Here is a 19,500-nt window from a genome sequence, read left to right on the forward strand (position 1 = left end):
ACACAGGTAAATAGCCTAGCAAAGCAATGTTTATTGCTTAGCATAGTTCTAGCAAAATCCATTACGGCACAAAAAGCACAACGTGAACATTCCTACTTACTCTAACAATAGCTATTGTTTCCAGGAGGAACAACAGGAGAAAAAACCCTAACACACAAAATACATCTGGATGTGTAAGGGTAAAGGATACAGCAGTGGATCTCAAATCTCTCCTTCTTAAGTAGAGGATTTGCTGATAAATAAAGAAGGTCTGAATAGTTACTGTAAGATTCCATCCTCTGACTCTGAACACTGGAGCCTTGCCTGGTTACTGACCCAACTTGGATCTCGTCCTTTGTAGGCAGCAAGTAATATTTGATCTGGTTTTACATCCTTAAAGAAGTGAAAGGATTGAGCAGAATACTCCACACTACATCACTTCTATATAATGTTTTGAATAAACATGTTCATTAAAACAATGCAGTTTTCTATTAAATAATTTCTCTGTAGATTCTTCAGGTTCTAACTTCTAGAAGACCAATTCCTTATATTCTTCCCAATGGCACAATCCATATATACAAAAGACATAACTTCACTCAAATGACCAGTCCCACTAACTGAAAGTGTAATTGTTTGAAGGACTGGCTATAGTTTTATCCTATAAATCTCACACTGAGAGATTATAACTCTCAAAGCCTTTATTAAAAAAATAATTTTAAAAGTCTAAATAGAACTATGACTTGGTTTCCATTCTCTGTTTCATTCTTGGAATCACGTAAGCATGGTATTATGCTGGTATAATTGTGGCATTACCATCTTGGTTGTGAAGCATAAGGAAATGGACAAGTGAATTTCACTACAGGTTTTTTTTTTCTCCAGAAAAAAAGCAGTACAAACTGGGCACAGCAGGTGGTTATCTGCATAATTTCCTGTGAGGAATTTACGTGACTAAGGAAGCTAGTGGGGAAGCTGTGACCAGAGTCTAATTAGTACCTAACTTCGGCCACAGACAGAAGTAGCAGAGGCTTAGAAGTAACAAAGCCAGAGCACATGACCTGTTCTGCAGTAGGCTGCCAACACAGCAGGAAATGAAAGTCCACTGATTACTGAACTATGAAATAACAGCAAATATTTCAGACTGTGGATGATGTTTCACTTCCACTATGCACAGTCCCATAAGCATCACAGATTTATAAGCAGGTACATGTGAAAAATACATCCACATTTTCCAATGGATCCTATTCAGGGAGTATAATAACATCTCTAACAATTAAAGCTGAGCTTTAGGCAGGTTAAAGAAGTAAAATGCAAAGAATGCTGTAATTACTGTTTTCAGAAGGAAGGAAATCTATCACTGAATAAGCTCTCCTTCTGGCATCAAACCTGGAGTGCAGATGCCAGGCAAAACCATGACATATACAAAATGAAATGCAGGTTTTGGATCTCTGTGAAAACATCTATTTGATGTATTTTAACTGCATCCTTGCCTGAGAGCATGTATTAGGTCTCCTTCACCAGGAGCGCTTCCAGGATTAACAGCAGTAAAACACAATCACTGCCATGGTAAGGTTACAGACATAATCAGAACAGGGACTTCCTTTATTGAACTAAGACAGTAGTCCATCATAACAGATATCCAAATGCTGTCTTTGCCCTGATTATATATTTATCACATAGACATGCTTTTTTCAGGACTAACACCTCAAAAGCTGGCTTAGAGGCAAAAGCACTATTGTCCTATTCCTGCTGTACAAGTCTCATGAAATAATAAATACGCGACTGAGTAAAATGGAAAAATTACTAACATTGAAGATATCACTGCATTTAATGCTGTAAAAAGTTCTAAACAGTCTCAAGCAGAAAAGAGTCCTGCCAAAATAAACGGATGTTAACTTAGAGCATACAAATTTGAATAAAACCCTTCCTATGAAATGTCTTGCAACTGACAACATAAATCCAAGGCAAATAACAGCAAAGCATACATTTATAATCTATGCATTGCCTACACAATCAAATACACTACATGTTCATTTAGCAATTACAAGTGGGTTTGCTTCACCTTTAAAATGATCAGTTGATTACAGTTCTAACACTTTCAAACCCACTCTTTCAAGTGAGGAAAACATTCTACATTTGCAAATTTTTTTTCTGACAGTTGTTTACATTTAATGGCATTATTACAACAAAATGTTTCTGAATTTTGTGTACTTCATGTTGTGATGTTCAATAAACTTAAGACTCAGTTCTACTGAAAGATTAACTGCACTGCCAGAATTTTTCAAAATTGTAGCTGTACTTGCTGATATCACATGGCATACAAAATGATGGCAACAATAGCCAGTTATGTAAAGACAACTGCAAACATTAGATTCTGATTCACTTCCTAAAAGTTGTGTAACCACTGCAGAATTACATTGCTCAGAAGCCAATGATAGCACTAAGACATAAGAAAAGTTAATCATGTTAGGTGTATGTCAGATAGAAGGTGGGTGTAGGTTGCTGTTCCGTTCATTGTGGTTTTGCTCTGAGCTGGTAGGATACAAGTTAAGCTCTGGTGCGCAAGTTATAAATCCACATGAGTACAGAACTCTGTCTGACCTGATGATAGTGCCAGTCCCTGTTATTTAAATGTACCCATGAACTAAGTTGCAGGTAATTGTTCACGATAGCTGCCAATTTAACTTTCCAAATTATTAGAGTCTATTATCAGAAAAAAAAACCCAAACAAGTAGCATTGGCTCTTACTATACATCTTCATACTTTGTGTTCTGATTCATCTATTACTAATGCCCCTGTGGCCCTCAGGACTCATAGGGAAATAAAAAGGAAGTTATTATTTTAAGAGCCAGTGACTGAGGAGGAGGTAATTCCAAGAAGAGCTGAAGCTTCTGCACTTAGCAATGAATGAAAAGTGATGCTTCATCCTTTGGACTTCTTTCCACACAGGTGGAGAGGATAAAGAAGCCAAGTAAAGAATCACAATTTGATAACCATGATGTCCTTTTCTAAAAACAGCAGGGGTGTGGATATCCAACACCTTTATTGACAACCTGGGTGAGAGGATTGAGTCTACTCCTAGTAATTTCACAGATGACACCAAGTTGAGGGGGAATCTGCTGGAGGGTAGAAAGGCACTGCAGAGGGACCGGCACAGGCTGGATCAATGGGCCAACAGGATGAAATTCAACAAGAACAAAGGCAGGGTCCTGCACTTTGGCCACAATAACCCCCTGCAGCGCTACTGACTGGGGCAGGAGTGGCTGGAGAGCAGTTCAACAGAAAGGAACCTGGGAGTGCTGGTTGACAACCAGTTGAACAGGAGCCAGCAGTGTGCCCAGGTGGCCTGGAAGGCCAATGGCATCCTGGCCTGTATGAGGAACGGTCTGGCCAGCAGGAGCAGGGATGTAATTCTGCCCCTGTGCTCAGCACTGGTGAGGCCTCACTGCAAGAAAGACCTGGAGGTGCTGGAGCGGGTCCAGAGGAGAGCAACAAGGCTGGGGAAGGGACTGGAGGGAAAGTCCTGTGAGGAGAGGCTGAGGGAGCTGGGAGTGTTTAGCCTGGAAAAGAGGAGACTCAGGGGGGACCTTCTCACTCTCTACAACTGCCTGAAGGGAGGGTGCAGTCAGGTGGGGGTTGGGCTCTTCTCCCGGGCAGCCAGTGACAGGACGAGAGGGCATGGCCTGAAACTGCATCAGGGAAGGTTTAGGTTGGATCTCAGGAAGCCCTTCCTCACGGAGAGGGTGCTCAGGCACTGGGATGCACTGCCCAGGGAAGTGGTGGAGTCACCATCCCTGGAGGTGTTTAAGGAGAGGCTGGATGTGGCACTTAGTGCCATGGTCCAGCTGATGTGGTCGTATTGGGACATAGGCTGAACTTGATGATCTCAGAGATCTTTTCCAGCCTCAATAATTCTGTCATTCTGTGACATATGGTCTCTGTTACCTCCTTTCCACTTTTTCAAACGTGGGCAAATCCAAAGAAGGGCTTTTGTGACGGGAAAACAAAGCACCCTTCCTTCTTTCTTTTCTTCTAATTACAATTCTCATTCCTGTATGCTCATGCTTCATTGCGGGCCTACAGGTCTCTTGCACCCTATCCAGTCACTCACTTCAGTGTGCCTCCCTGGCAAGAAAAATCCCACTACCTATTGCCTGTAGTTACATGTCCATTCTGTCTCCCACAAAAAACCAAAAGGTTTTACTAGGTTATGCTGGCCACTTCATGCCCTCTTCCCCGCAGGTTGCCATGCAGCACAGGGGAGATGAAATGCCTTAGATTTAGTTCTCCCAAGGAAAGTGTCTCAAATTACAAATTTCACTTTCAGTTACCCTCTTTTTTAAGATTTCTCACTCCACTTAGTGCCTTCTGGTTTCTCCGCTGATCCTGCAGAAGGCTGTGGAGATGGTACCACACTGCTCTACTGCTCCACAACTCTTCTACTGTCCTACTGACTTCAATATATGGAGACACTCTTTTTCCCAGTGTCCCAGCAAGGCTCCTAGTGTTCCCTGACTTCTAAAATCATTCAAATGGACCTGCTTTCCTTGTGAACGTGATTGCTCCCTGCAGAGCTGTAAACCTCCTAGTGTATGCTGGATATCTATCAGTACCCTCATGTATACAGTTAGGTAGATATATATGGAGCATGATATGTTAGCAGGAGTTGGATGCCAGCTGTTGGGAGAGGAGAGGAGAGGAGAGGAGAGGAGAGGAGATGGAGATGTATCATAGATGATAAATTAAAATTTAGGCCTCTCTGACAGATTTCTCAAAATTCGTTCTTTCTGAGGTAGTTCATCAAAGACTTGTTCATACCACTCCATTTGGAGGCTGCTTGGTACAAACTCAGGTACTGAGAGATAAATATTCCTGTGTCTTTTGCTTCTTTTTTCTGTTTTAATATTAGGCAAATTAATTCAGAATTAGCATTTGTTCTGAGGCTAAGAGAAGTCTTAACAGGCCTAAGACAACAACATAGAGATATGGTTTGAACCTAAACATTGTAACCAAAAAGTATAGACATGATGGTTAAACAATGACCTTTGATAAAAGGAACTGGAGGTAGCTTGTTTAAGTGAAAAATACTGCTGTTGTTAAGGCAAGTATAAGTATGTGTGCCTGCCTGCAATAAAGCTTATTTTGATCCGCCTCAGCAGAGTCCATGCATCAATATGCCACAGATATACATGCACACATGCATGAGACACATACATAAGCTGCTTCTATTTCTCCTCCACCCTGGTAAGAAAAGCTCTATTTCCATGGTGGCAGCTCTATTTCTTGCAAACTGTCTCTTGGAAGGTTTTAATGAAATACAGTCATGTTTCCCCTAGAAAAAAGTCCATGACAGGAATTTCATTGCGTACTGACCAGAAACTGAAATTAGTCAACACAATAAACCAGAAGAAGGTGGAGGACTAGGTTAAAATATCTTGGGATATTTTCCTTTTTTTTTTACTTACTCTTCAGTATTACTTGCAACAATACCAGATAAAACACTTTGACTTCTAAAGTGCAATTTTCAAAATAATTATATTATTTAATTTTTCTGGGAATACTGTATTGTAGGCAAACCTAAGGAAACTCTGAGACGACTTCCAAAATTGTCTACGAACCATGCATTTGTTGCTAAGTGAATACTGAATCCTAAGTGAATACTGAATATAATATAATTTGATGACATACTTAAATTGCCCAGTAACCACAAGCCAAAACCTTGAACAAGTAGTCCTCGTCTGAACAACTTGAATGTAAAAGCATCCACTGGCTGCGATGAAGTTTCACAGGTCTGATTTCTTTTGAAAGCATAACACATTCACTCAAATCAGTGAAGTCTTCGTTAAATCCACAAAAACCTAGCAATTTTCTATAGCATTAATTTAAACCATACAGAATAATTGTATCTCTTAATTGTATCAACATGTTTACTGAATAAAATTCAACTCATCAGTGCAAACTGTACATAGCAGAATCTTCCTAAATCCATTAACAAAACAGCCACATTTGCTCTTCATGCTGCATTCAGTAGGCTAAAAACACCTACCTGCACTAGAATATTTTTGACATTTTTTGAGAAAACAAACCAAATCCTTACAACTCAGTTGCAGTTATATACTGCTCAGAGATGCACTCTTTATCAATAGTTCTAAACTTTGAAACACGGTAAATACTTTCTTTAACCACACAAGTCAGACAGACAAAAAAAGAGGATTGTGATCAGCAGCACAAGAGTCAAGTTGGAGGCCTGTGGCCAGTGGAACAGTGCTGGGTCCAGTTTTGTTCACTGTCTTCATCAACGACATGGATGAAGGGCCAGAGTGCACCCTCAGCAAGTTCACTGATGGTACGAAACTGGAAGGGGTGGCTGACACACAGGAAGATCTGGGCAGGCTAGAGAGCTGGACAAAGGGGAACCTCATGAAGTTCAGTAAGGACAAGCGCAGAGTCCTGTCTCTGGGGAGGAACAACACCAGGCATCAGGACAGATTAGGGGATGTCCTGCTGGAAAGCAGCCCCATGGAGAAAGACTTTGGAGTCCTAGTGGGCAGTGAGTTGTCCATGGGACAGCAATGTGCCCTTGTGGCCAAGGGTGCCAATGGGATCCTGGAGTGCATTAAGAAAAGTGTGTCCAGCAGGTCTAGGAGGTTTTCCTTGCCCTCTACTCTGCCCTGGTGAGACCACACCTGGAATGCTGTGATCAGTTTTGGGCTCCCCAGTTCAGGAGAGACAGAGACCTACTGGAGAGAGTCCAACGGAATGCTACGAGGATGATTAAGCGACTCAAACATCTCCAAAGAACTGGAGCTGTTTAGTCTTGAAAACAGAAGGCTGAGAGGGGATATTATTAATGTATACAAATATCTGAGGGGTAGGTGTCAAGAGGAAGGTGCCAGGCTCTATTTGGTGGTCCCCAGTAACAAGATAAGAAATAATCATAGAATCATAGAATGACCTAGGTTGAAAGGGACCTTAGAGATCATTTAATCCAACCTCCCTGTCATGGGCAGGGATGTCACCTCTCGACTAGACCAGGCAACACATGGGGACCAAGCAGGTATCAAACCCGTGACCTTGGTGTTGTCATTGTTGTCAGCACCGTGCTCAAACCACTGAGCTAACCAGCCCCCTAATGGGTATAAGCTAGAACACAGGCAGTTCCATCTCAACATGAGGAGAAATTTCTTCACTGTGAGGGTGACAGAGCCCTGGCACAGGCTGCCCAGAGAGGTTGTGGAGTCTCCTTCTCTGGAGACTTTCAAAACCTGCCTGGATGCATTCCTGTGTGGCCTGCCTGAGGTGATCCTGCTTTGGCAGAAGAGTTGGACTAGATGATCTTCAGAGGTCCCTTCCAATTCCTAACAGTCTATGATTCTATGAAAAATCTAAAGCAATACATCATGTGCATAGAAACAGATGATTCTGTAAAGAAGAAACAATAATCACAGTATAAGTATGTCATGCCTCTTCAGATCAGACACTGCAACTATTCAGAACCTTTTTTTTTTACTACTAAAGTGTTCTATTAAAGTGCTTTACTTAAACCAGTTTTTAGGTATGTTCTTTGAAAACATCACTTACCATCACATTTTTGAGTTGCCTCATTCTGTTTGTGACCAGCAGGACACTTGCACTCGTATGAACCTACTGTATTAATGCAGTTTCCTCCCTGGCACACCCCAGGGATAGCCTGGCATTCATCAACGTCTACAAAGATAAAAAAGAAGCATTACTTAACCTAAGGTGCAAGATTTTATCATGGCTTTTGCTGACAGTCAGAGAGCTCTGAAATTCTTAAAAATGACCACAGGACACCCCAGTACATTTCTTCACTGCAGTACCAATATAAGACATTGCAACATCAGCAATAATGTGTGTTGTATGCAATTCCATCTGAGCTCAAAATGTATCATATGTTTTGACATGACTTACATAGCTTTAAATACTTAAGAATTGTAAAAAGAATTGTCAAATTTCCACAACTTACTGTTGGCATCCCAGGCCCTCAGATTTTTCTTTATACATGGCCATTACAAAAGGCAGATTCTTATTTTGAAAGGATTTCTACCTGTAAATATAGACTACCCTCCTGTCCAACTGCGTCTTCAGTAAGTTTACAGATGACACCAAATCGAGCAGGAGTGTTGATCTGTCCAAGGGCAAGAAAGCTCTGCAGAGGGATCTGAACAGGCTGGATTGTAAGGCTGAGGCCAGCTGTATGAGGTTACACAAGGTCCTGCACTTGGGTCACAACAACCCCCAGCAGCGCTACAGGCTTGGGGAGGAGTGGCTGGAGAGCTGCCAGGCAGAGAGGGACCGGGGGGTATTGACAGACAGCCGGCTGAACATGAGCCAGCAGTGTGCCCAGGTGGCCAAGAAGGCCAACGGCATCCCAGCCTATATCAAAAATGGTGTGGCCAGCAGGACCAGGGAAGTGTTTGTGCCTCTGTACTTGGCACTGGTGAGGCCACAGCTTGAGTACTGTGTTCAGTTTTGGGCTCTGCAGTGTAAACCAGACATCAAGGTGCTGGAGCAGGTTCAGAGAAGGGCACTGAAGCTGGTGAGGGGTCTGGAGAACAAGACTTATGAGGAGCAGTTGAGGGAGCTGGAATCGTCTACTCTGGAGAAGAGGAGGCTGAGGGGAGATCTCATTGCTCTCTACAACCACCTGAAAGGAGTCTGTAGCAAGGTGGGTGTTGGTCTCTTCTATTAAGTAACAAGTGATAGTTAAAAGAGAAGTCCACCTCAAGCTGCACCAGGGGAGGTTTAGATCAGACAACAGGAAAGATTTCTTTACTGAAAAGAGTGGCGAGGCACTGGAACAGGCTGTCTGGGGAAGTGGTAGATCCACTATCCTCGGTGTTTTTAAAAAATTTATAGGCCAGACACCTGAGGGTATAGTTTAGTGGTCATAGTAGTTTTGTGCTGACAGTTGGACTTGATAAACTTTGGAGTCTTTTCCAAGCTTAATGATTCTATGATTCTGTGAACTTCACTATGCATAATAATTCTTAAAGCATATTCTTTCTGGACAAAAGCAAACCACTCCAGTAAATAGAAAATAGGTGTTATTCAACCAGGATAAGCTGTATGTCAGATGATGTCCATAACCGTACTTACTGAAGTAATAAGTAGGACCATAATTTCACAGATTTCTTTAGGCTGGACTGTAAATGTTAAATAAACGCTCTTAGAAAATATATTGTCATTTTTGCTTTACATTTTACTTTCAGGAACTTCCTATTATATTTTACTATGTGCTAATTCCAGTTTAAATTGTGTTGGGATTTTTTTCCCCGCTTTTATTTGTTTATGCATAAAATATATTTCTGCAGTTTTTTATACAAAACTATCACATGACTCAATGCATAAGTGCAAATCGTAATTGAGACCTCTATGAAATAATCAGTTCCAAAGCAAAGTGATATTCCTTGTACATAAGAAAAGGGAGAACAGACTCCAGACTAGTGCATGACATAAATACCATATCTGGGTATTTAGCTTCTCAGAAGCTCTTCTTATAAGTTCAGTTAACCTATAGCTATTAGATAGTTCAGAATTAAGCAAACATATCAATTCCTTCATGATATAATTTCACATGCACACAAATGTGCATACAGGAGAGAAGGCTTGGAAGTTTTGTTCCGAAACCTGCAAAAGCTCTTCTGGAATACTTCTCAAATAGAAGAGGCAAAAATCAATTTTGTTACTTCTCCATGCTGTGAAATAGAAATAAAGGAAAGTGTCCTTTGCAGATTGCAGAAAAGGAAGCCACATGGCTTCCAAAGAGCTTCTTCTGTTCAGAACTCAATTTCATTCTATTTTCTCTTCTTGCTTTACAGTTAAGTATGTAATTCAATTATAGAATTAAGCAATACACTTTCTGTTTTGAAAAACAATAATTTTATGCCACTCTTTCTCCATTATGATTAAAATATCTATTTAAAATTATCATATTTTTAAAGCATTTAGGAAAAATTATTTTCATCTTTTTTCCTCTAGATCTTTCATTAATGCCAAATAAACAAGTAATTTTAGTCATTACCCTATTTTCCATTTTCAGTCAGTTTTCTTATTGGCCTGCATGCACTACTAACTGAAGCAGCTGGTAAACTTTATTTAAGATGCAGAAGAAAGCATCTCTTTCCTCTTCGCAATCATGTTTGTTTTCTTTCTCTCTACCTTTTCCCTTTCAAAACCAGCTCGTTGTAACTGTGAACACAGAGAACAGCAAGATAGAGAACAGATGTGGTAGGACAAACACAGTTGTAGTAGAATACAGTACTCCTTTTCAGGAGGATGTTCATTATCTTGAACCCTTTACAAGACACTGATATCCCACCTGAGTCTGTGGGTTATAGTACTTCCTCAGGTTTTGTTAATCCTGGTGTTTGTGTCATAGATATAACCAATGACATATGCCTTGGCCACTTACCAACTTTTCCATTTAAGCAGGCACAAGTGCTCATGTTCAAGGAAAAGGTAATTTTTTTGTTAACCACCGAACCTGGATTTAAGCACATTTGCTGAAGAAATTTGTATTTAGCTCCTGAATCCAATTTAGTCTGTGCAGTACAATGTTCACAGGCAACAGTTAAGATTTGTACATGGATAAATATGTAAAGGGTGAGTGTCAGGAGGTCGGAGCCAGGTTCCTTCTCTGGAGACATTCAAAACCCGCCTGGACGCGTTCCTGTGTGACCTGCTGTAAATGATCCTGCTCTGGCAGGGGGGTTGGACTAGACAAGTTTTCAAGGTCCCTTCCAACCCCTGACAGTCTGCAATTCTGTGATTCTGTGATTAAGGACTTTATCAGACACATAAACTTTCTGTAAGACTTTTTCTTCTAAATGCTTAGTGCAATCCAGTTTACCTGGAAAGCAAACTTTTCATCTCTGAAGTATTTTGAGGAATTTAGATGTGATTTAGCAGCAGCAACAGAAGATGGGTTCTGTCATTTATTCACATCCAGCCCATGCAGTAGCTCCCTTCTGGGTAGAGCTAATGCAATGTTTGTCTTTTGACCCTTGGGCCTCAAAATGCATTGATCACTCACAGTATGCCTGTGCCTTGTGTCATTTACTAATGCTTAGTTAAGTCAAGCCAACTGTGTCAGCAGATTAGTGGTTAAAAATAAACACTGCCTATCTTTCACAGTTTTCTAAGTCAAATATGTCAAAAAATAGCATATTAATGGCAGTAGCAATAGGAAATTAATACTTCCCAGGGAAAAAAAGGTATCACTGCAAGTCTTGAAGTGAACAAAACTTTAAGATCTATTGATTACATTCATTTTACTCAATTCCAGTCCTCTGCTTTTAAAAGAACAAATAAATATCAAGCTCTTATGAAGTCTGCAAAGACGATTCCAATTACATAACACAGTGAAGTGCTTGTCCAGTGAAGAAAACACAAATAATCACTATGAAAGGTGAGATCCTGCAGATACTTGAACCACATGTATTATCTTGCTTTTCTGTGCTAATAGCAATCTTAATTTGTGAGGACTTCTATGTCAACGATCCTGTCATATTTAAATGTAAAGAGAATATATTTAATTTTAGTGTTAGCTAAAAAACTTATATACATACTACAAGCTTAATGTTTTTTTAATATCACCTTTTGAGAAAAAAAAACCTTTATTTTCATAAATCATTCATGGTTTGGAACCGAGAAAAGTCAGAAAGGACAAAACCATTTTCTTAAAAGGGCATATTTTATGATTTCCTCCCTAAACGTCATTTTAAGATATGAAAATATTTTTTTTCTGAAAAATTGAAATGCAGCACATTTTTACTTACTTTCTTCTATCTTTGACAGTCAGGCTAAGCTATACAGGAGTTTTAGCCTTATTGATTACTCATTTACTCACACTTCTAAACCCCAACCACATTAACACAATAAAGTTTTTGCCATAAACAGAAAATTAAATTAATAACTCTTTAGATACAGTTCTTTATATTGAGGTTCAGTATGCTATAGATTAGGTAGAATGTTTCCATGTGTTGATAGGCTTGATAATACCTGGCAAATAAAAAAAGGTTTTTGCAGAGTTTTCTCTCAAATGCCTGCGAGATTTGCAGAGCTAACATGTACCTTTGAAAACAGAGCCATATTCAGCTTCCCCTTCTTATGAGTGGACTGTTTCTCAAAACACTGTGAAGAAGTAAAAAGCTCAAGAAAAATAAATCCTTTCAGATTTTATACACAAATTTTGGAGACTGCACTTTTTATTTACAATGGTAGTAATAACAATTACCCAAATATAAATTTGCTCTTGAATTCTCCCTATAATATGTACGGGGAGTTTCTTTGAAATGGATTTAGCAATGCGAAAACAAAAAAGTAAACTGCTTGTCAATACAATAAAAACCGTTGGCTCTTCCTCTGCATCCCACATAACAGAAATTTTACAAATACAAATGTAGAGCAGAAATAACATTAAGCTTTTTTTTTCTGTTTTAATACTTATTTTCATGACAGCAGGATGAACTGAGAAAGCATTCAACACCGGATTTCTGCCATTATGCTATTCCTAAGGCTGTGTAGCAATGGCAATAAAGTACATTCAAGTGGAACTTTTAAGTTCCTCCTGCCTGAACTCTTGGGAAGAGGGATGTCTGAACAGCTACAATTCCTGTTTAAGAAATGATTGAATAGAAACCATTGCGGGAGAAAACAGCAACAGTAATATCAAGCAATTTAAATTCTGATTGGTTTTGCTCCTCTAATATTTTTAAGCTGTTCATGGTAATAATGAAATAATAATAGCAGCAAAATCTGCTACACAAGCACATTACTCAGAGAATGTAACTAATTCTGAAAAGGTGCTAAAGTGCGATTTTAAGATACTCTTACGATTGCAGCACATACATAATGTGAAGAGTAAGAGCAACTTCATACTCAGCAGTTAAATCGTCACATTCTGACACCTAATTATGACCTATCTTCCATCAGCAAGCCTTGCAAGTTCTACTGATTTTGACCTGTTTGTATCAACTCCCAAACTAGCCTGTCTGCTGATGTAAGCATTCACTTAAAAGCTGCCAAGCATTCAAACTGTGGACTGAGTGAATCTGGTCTAAGTGATATGTGACAAAGCCACGCTTTTACTGAATACCAAGGAGTTTTGTGTTCCTTTAATAAAAGTCTCTGTAAAGCCAACGTCATGAGCATAAAGAAGAGCATTGAAAAGCATTAGCCAGATCCCTGTATTTGTTTCTAAAACACTCAGAGAAAAGATTTAATGCAAGTCTCATGTGACCTTTCTATTTCATGATGCGAAGCCTCCTGAGATAGGAGTTATCACACTTGCAGAACAACTTTCCTGAATTGCTGACACTCCTCTCTTCTTAAAACTTTTGTAGCGTTCCTCCTAGAGCTCCATCTTGACCCCTTTATTTTCTTCTTCACATTTTACTTCTGCGCAGTCATACCTGCTATTATTATTACAGCTTCTGTCTGTGCACAACTCACAGACCTACAACCCTTCACTCGTTCTGTCTGAATTAAACTCTTCCTTCACCTTTCTCTGCCAGGGTGACTTTGGCACAGAAATTTTAAGAGTTTCTTCTATCTTCCTGTAGTACTTCTTGCAGTGCAGTAGCAAGTACCTCAGTCCTAATTTTTTTCTTCAGTATACCGCTTGGCTCTTTCCTAGAGTTTCTACTTCAACCAAGTGCTGAAAGTTTTTCGCTGCCCTGTGAACAACACTGCTGTACTGCTTTTTTCTGAAATTTTAATGCCTAGCTATAACAAAATTCTGAACTTTATTTCTACAGACTATGAACTCTAACATGAAGTTTGGAAGGGTAAATAGTAAACACTTCTCTCCACAGTGTCAAGTGCGATATCCAAGTCTCCTTGCAGAGTGGTCTGGTAACTCAGAGCAGAGTAGAAAACATGCTATATCAACCTGCAAACACCACAGAACCTAGGTCAGGAGGAATTACCAGTGCGCACAGCTTAAAAGAGACTGTCTCAGCTGTTGGAAGTAAAGACAATTATTTTGTGGAACAAAGAAATTACTTCTCTCGTTTTCCACACAGAAAATCTAACTTTTCTTCATCTTTTTGTGCCTTTCCATCATCTTGTAACATCACACGCTAACTGCTGCAGACATAAATTCAAGCAGATCTTCCTATACAGTAATAATATGTAAAAAATGTAGCAAAAACTATGGCTGTTTAAAATCCCTTTGTTCATCCATCACACACAGTAGATTACCACATTGTTTCCATGCTTCACAGTGGAATTCAACAATAATGTTAACTGCATAATTTAAAAATATTTGCCACACAGAATAATCTGTCAGAAAAAGAAAACACAGTATTGTGGGCACGAGTGCTAAAGAGCTTTACTTATCTCTCACATAATTTAAATGAAGTCCCAGAAGCTGTGCTAGGATCAGTTTGGCAGTGAGGTTTTAAGAATTCATTATATCTAGCCAACATCTTCATCACACAGGAGTTTGACTTGGAGATTGTAACCACCATACATGCCTTCAGTATACTGTTTCTGTTTATGACATTGTTACGAGAAGAATGTTTAAACCATACGAATCACTTCAAGATTAACATAAGCTGTTACATGCAGATAGAGGTCAATTTCTGACATATAAGGAAAAACACAATCAAATATTTCTCCTTAATGTAATTTGGATGCTTTAAGGAGTGTAAGCACAGAATAACAGGAAAGCAAATATTTGAAATTAAGAAAAATGAAGGGTTTCATTGTTGCATAAAATTAACATAAGTATTTTAAATAAAAAAAGATGCCTTTAGTAAGATAACGTCACAAGGGGTTCCACAGAAATGAATTTGAGCTAACAGTTTCAGTTGTAGTTTCAGGTCAATCATACCACTGCATTAATGAAAACTGAAGGAAAAATCAAAAAATCTGTTTCATCAAATCTTAATTTATAAGAATTAAAAGTCTTGCAACATCTTGATTTTTTCTCAATTTTTCCACTCAAGTTCAGAGGACTCTTAGCAACAACTCTTATGGCGGAGACCTGAAGTAGAAATCCAGCCAAATAACTGACTTGGTTAGATTAGTGAAACTTCAAGCCACCAAACTGTGATGCAGTGTAGGGGAAAACGGCACTAAGAATAATGCTGCAGTATATGGGGCTGTGGAGAAAACTGAAATAGAAGGAATAGGGAAATAAAAGTGAAAAATGAAGACATTATCTAGCCTCTTTTGAAGCAGCAAAAGAACAACTTCCCTGAAATCTTTTGTAACACCGTGAACAACAGAAGCTGCCTGAATCAGGATGTTTTTCATACAATCACAGACTGGATGAGGTTGGAAGAGACCTCTGGAAATCATATGGTCCAAGCACCCTGCTTCAGCAGGGAAACCTAGAGCAGGTTGCCAAGGATCATGTCCAGATGGCTTCTGAACATCTCCAAGGATGCAGACAACACAACCTCTCTGGGCAACCTGTGTCAGTGCTCTGTCAACCTCAGAGTAAGAAAATGGTTCCTGATACTGAGGAGGAGCTTCTCATGTTTCAATTTGTGACCACTGCCTCTTGTCCTGGCACTGGGCACCACACAGAAAGAGCCTGGCATTGTCCTCTTTGCACTCTCCCTTCAGTTATCTGTATGAACTGTTAAGATGTGCCTTGAGCATTCTCTTCTCCAGGTTGCAGAGTCCCAGCTCACGAAGCCTTTCCTCAGAGATGCTCCAGTCCCTTTGTGGCCCTTCGTTTGAGAAGCTTCAGACTCACCACTGTACCTGAACTTGAACCTCAATAAATTATGACTGCTTACACAAAGCTGGAATCCAGCCTTAAATTAATCTTAATTAGTACCAACCATGCAACGCAAAATGGACAAAACAACTGAAGATCATTCATAAACCAACTAACACAGAAGCCTAGAACAACAGAATATGATGAAGGTGCCACCCAACAAAAACCCCCGAAAGAAGCCAGAATCCTCAAACAAGGTCTTGCAGGACCTCATGTTAAGTCCTCAAGTGGTACGAGAGAGGAGAAAGATCTCAAAACTAGGCTGTGGAGGGAAGGTTTAGACCTAGGTTTGTCACTAGAACTAATGCATAGGAAACTCCCTGGCAGCTTTAGGGGCCATAGTCCAAGCTGCTTATGAAAGTAGCCAGTGTGGCAAGGATGCAGACCATTCATCCACCAAACTGTTTTATAAAGATGCCAGAGAGGTTCTAGATACTATTTGGCATGCTGCCACCCACTGGCAGAAAATTAGTAGCGCCCATGCCCTGTCTGGTGGCCCCTTTGAAGTGGGACATCAAGGGATATCCAGATTTCAATAACAACACAAAGGAGGAACAGCAGCAAGTGTCTTAATGTCTGGAAAGAGATATTGGATAAGGCAGTAAGGCTTTTCCATTTCTCAAACATTTTAGGAATCCAAACTTAGAAGACTGGAGTCCTTCCCTACTCATGCATTTTTCTAGTCCCATACAAACAATACAAACAGAGCATCCAGAAAACTCATTATTTGAATGAAATGATGGGATTTTTTCTTTTTTTTTCTTTTTTTCCTTTTTTTTTCTTTTTTTTTAAAAAAGTCTATGTAATAACCCCTAACCACTTCAGAAAGGAAACAAATCAGTAGCTGGAAATACTGAATTTTTCAGTAGAATGAATGAAGTATATATTAGTTAAGGGCTACAGCAACATAAGCCAGTTGCCTAATTGATGCTCTGTTGCAACTCCTCATGCTTGTTCTCAACAGAAATTCTGACCTTTTCACGCTCTGTATTTGCAGCTGCTTGACTGGAATTATTTTTTCCAGGCATTTGAGTTTTGTTCTATATATACACTAGCTAAAATCTGGAAGCAGCAAAGCGTATCCAAATTGCATCAAAAGTAAGACACAGAACACACAAAAGGAAAGCAATGATTTTGTTTTAAATGGATGCAAGATTTTCAAGATGCATAAAAGCAACACAACAGTCACCAACAATTTAATCCAGAAGGCCTACCTTGACATGCTCCAGTGCGAATATTAGGGATGAAGCCACGACGGCACGGCTGAGGCTGAGCAGGGCACATTTCACAGGGGTGACCCCATGCACGCCCAATGGTTGCACAACAGAGATTTTTCGTGCAAACAATTCCAGTTAGCTGGCCCTGACACATCTGGTTGTTAATTTGTGTGAAACACGGGCCTGTTCTGTAATCTGGAAAAAAGGAAAGATCACTGTATTATACAAGACAGCATACTAGTAACAACAGAAGGAATATATTTTTAATCCAGTAGATACCTATATTAAGAAAACACCAAGAGTACCTGGAAATTTAAGTTAAATTACTGCTTACAGGAGAAGAATTACACCGTCGATGGAAGCTAATGATTTTCACAATGTTGTCTCATCAACTTATTCCATTCTGATAGATGCAAGTGATGAAAGGCAGCTGGACCTAAAACTGATCTGTGCATTGACAGTGTACCCAGTAAAATTCATAATGTGTCAGCCTTTTCCAAAGGAATAAAACACAAAAAAGAGCAGACCAGATCAAGCAGACAAGGACTGGAAAGTGGTCTTCTTGCTCCTAAGTTACTTCCTGGCAATTCATGAAAAGGAGGGTAATTGTAGTAGGCGACTCCCTCCTGAGGGGAACAGAGGGCCCCATCTGTCGACCAGACCCAACCCACAAGGAAGTCTGCTGCCTCCCGGGGGCTCGGGTCAGGGATGTGAAGAGGAAGCTGCCTGGTCTGGTGCAGCCCTCTGATTACTACCACTTGTTAGTTGTCCAGGCTGGTAGTGATGAAGTCATAGAGAGACATCCAAATGCAATAAAAAAGGACTTTAAGTCATTGGGGCGACTAGTACATGGATCAGGTGCGCAAGTGGTGTTTTCATCAATCCCTCTAGTGGAAGGGAAAGACACTGCAAGTGGGTGGAAAATAACACTTGATCGATGCATGGCTCAGAGACTGGTGCCACCGTTGAAAATTCAGGTTCTTTGATCATGGGGAAGTTTACATGGCACCGAGCATGCTAGTGACAGATGGAATACATCTGTCCCAGAGAGGAAAAAGGATCCTAGGACAGGAGTTGGCAGGGCTCGTCGAGAGGTCTTTAAACTAGTCTCCAAGGGGGAAGGGAATAAAACCAGGCTCACTAGAAATGAGCCTAAGGATGGCCTTCAGTCTGCCGCCCTACTTGAGGTGGATAGTGGTGTTGTATGTGACAAACCCAGGGCTGCTAGGGATAAGACTCAGGATGACGTAGCAGTGTTGGAGGCGATGTCTGTACCATGGCTCAAGTGCATATACATCAATGCTCGAAGCTTGGGAAATAAGCAGGAGGAATTAGAAGCTGTTGTACACCAGGGGAACCATGATACAATTGTCATCACAGAAACGTGGTGGGAGGATTTGCATACTTGGAGTGCCAAAATGAACGGCTACAAGCTCTTTAGAAGAGATAGAAAAGAGAGGTGGTGGGGTAGCATTATATGTTAAGGAGTGGTTTGCCTAGAATTCAATGTTAGGCACCCCAAGCTGGAGTGTTTATGGATAAGGCTAAAGGAGAAGGACAATGAGACTGATATCCCAGTGGGATTCTGCTTCAGATCACCCAACCAGGATAAAGACACTGATGAGGCATTCTTTCAACAATCTGGAGATGTCTCACATTCACTAGCCCTGGTTCTCGTGGGGGGTTTCAATTTACCAGATACCTGCTGGAAGTACAACGCAGAAGAGAGAGTGTAGTCCAGGAGGTTTCTAGAATGTATGGATGACACCTTCTATTTGCAGCTGGTCAGTGGTCATTGAGCCTACCAGGGGTAGTGCCCTGCTAGACCTACTGTTTAAGAATAATGAAAGGCTGGTGGAAGTCATGGTGGTCAGAGGTCGCCTTGGCTACAGCGACCATGATATGACAGAATTTTCAATATGTGATGAAGTTAGGAGGGTCGCCAGCAAAACCTCAACCTTGGACTTCTGAAGGGCTGACTTTGGACTATTCAGGATGCTGGTTTGAAGAATCTCTTGGGAATCAGCCCTTAAAAGCAAAGGGGCCCAGGAAGGCTGGGCTTACTTTAAGAATGAAATTATGAAGGCACAGGAGCAAGCTGTCCCTGTGACCCATAAAATGAGCCGTCGGGGAAGAAGGCCAATGTGGTTGAGCAGGGAGCTTTCGCAAGAACTCGGGGGAAAAAAGACTGTATCAACTCTGTAAAAAGGGGCAGGTGAATCAGGAAGCATTTTAATGTCGTGCAGAAAGAGAATCAGAGAAGCAAAAGCTCAGTTACAACTCAACTTGGCCATCTCTGTAAAGGATAACAAAAAGTGCTTTTATAAATACATTAATAACAAAAGGAGGGTCAGGGAAAATCTCTGCTCCTTATTGGATGAGGGGGGGAACACAGTAACAGAAGACAAGGAAAAGGCTGAGGTACTTAATACCTTCTTTGCCGCAGTCTTCAAAAAGACTGCCTGTCCTCAGGGTAGCTGGACTCCTGAGTTGGTAAACAGGGATTGGGAGCAGAATATCCCTCCAGTAATCCAGGAGGAAGTAGTTAGT

General features: G+C 40.4%; 1 protein-coding gene across 1 annotated transcript in view; it reads right to left on the minus strand.

Annotated features, from left to right (window-relative positions):
• Nucleotides 1–17,145, minus strand: part of LOC104269626 (fibrillin-2-like) — a gene marked incomplete at both ends in the record, with an annotated part of 55,138 nt that extends 37,993 nt beyond the window's left edge. Inside the window, 2 exons of the mRNA XM_009872079.1 lie at nucleotides 7,558–7,683; nucleotides 16,948–17,145. Coding sequence (XP_009870381.1) covers nucleotides 7,558–7,683; nucleotides 16,948–17,145 — 324 coding nt within the window. The remainder of the gene's footprint in view (nucleotides 1–7,557; nucleotides 7,684–16,947) is intronic.
• Nucleotides 17,146–19,500: the final 2,355 nt, after the last annotated feature.

Source organism: Apaloderma vittatum, unplaced genomic scaffold, assembly GCF_000703405.1.
Source record: "Apaloderma vittatum isolate BGI_N311 unplaced genomic scaffold, ASM70340v1 scaffold6606, whole genome shotgun sequence".
Lineage (NCBI taxonomy): Eukaryota > Metazoa > Chordata > Aves > Trogoniformes > Trogonidae > Apaloderma > Apaloderma vittatum.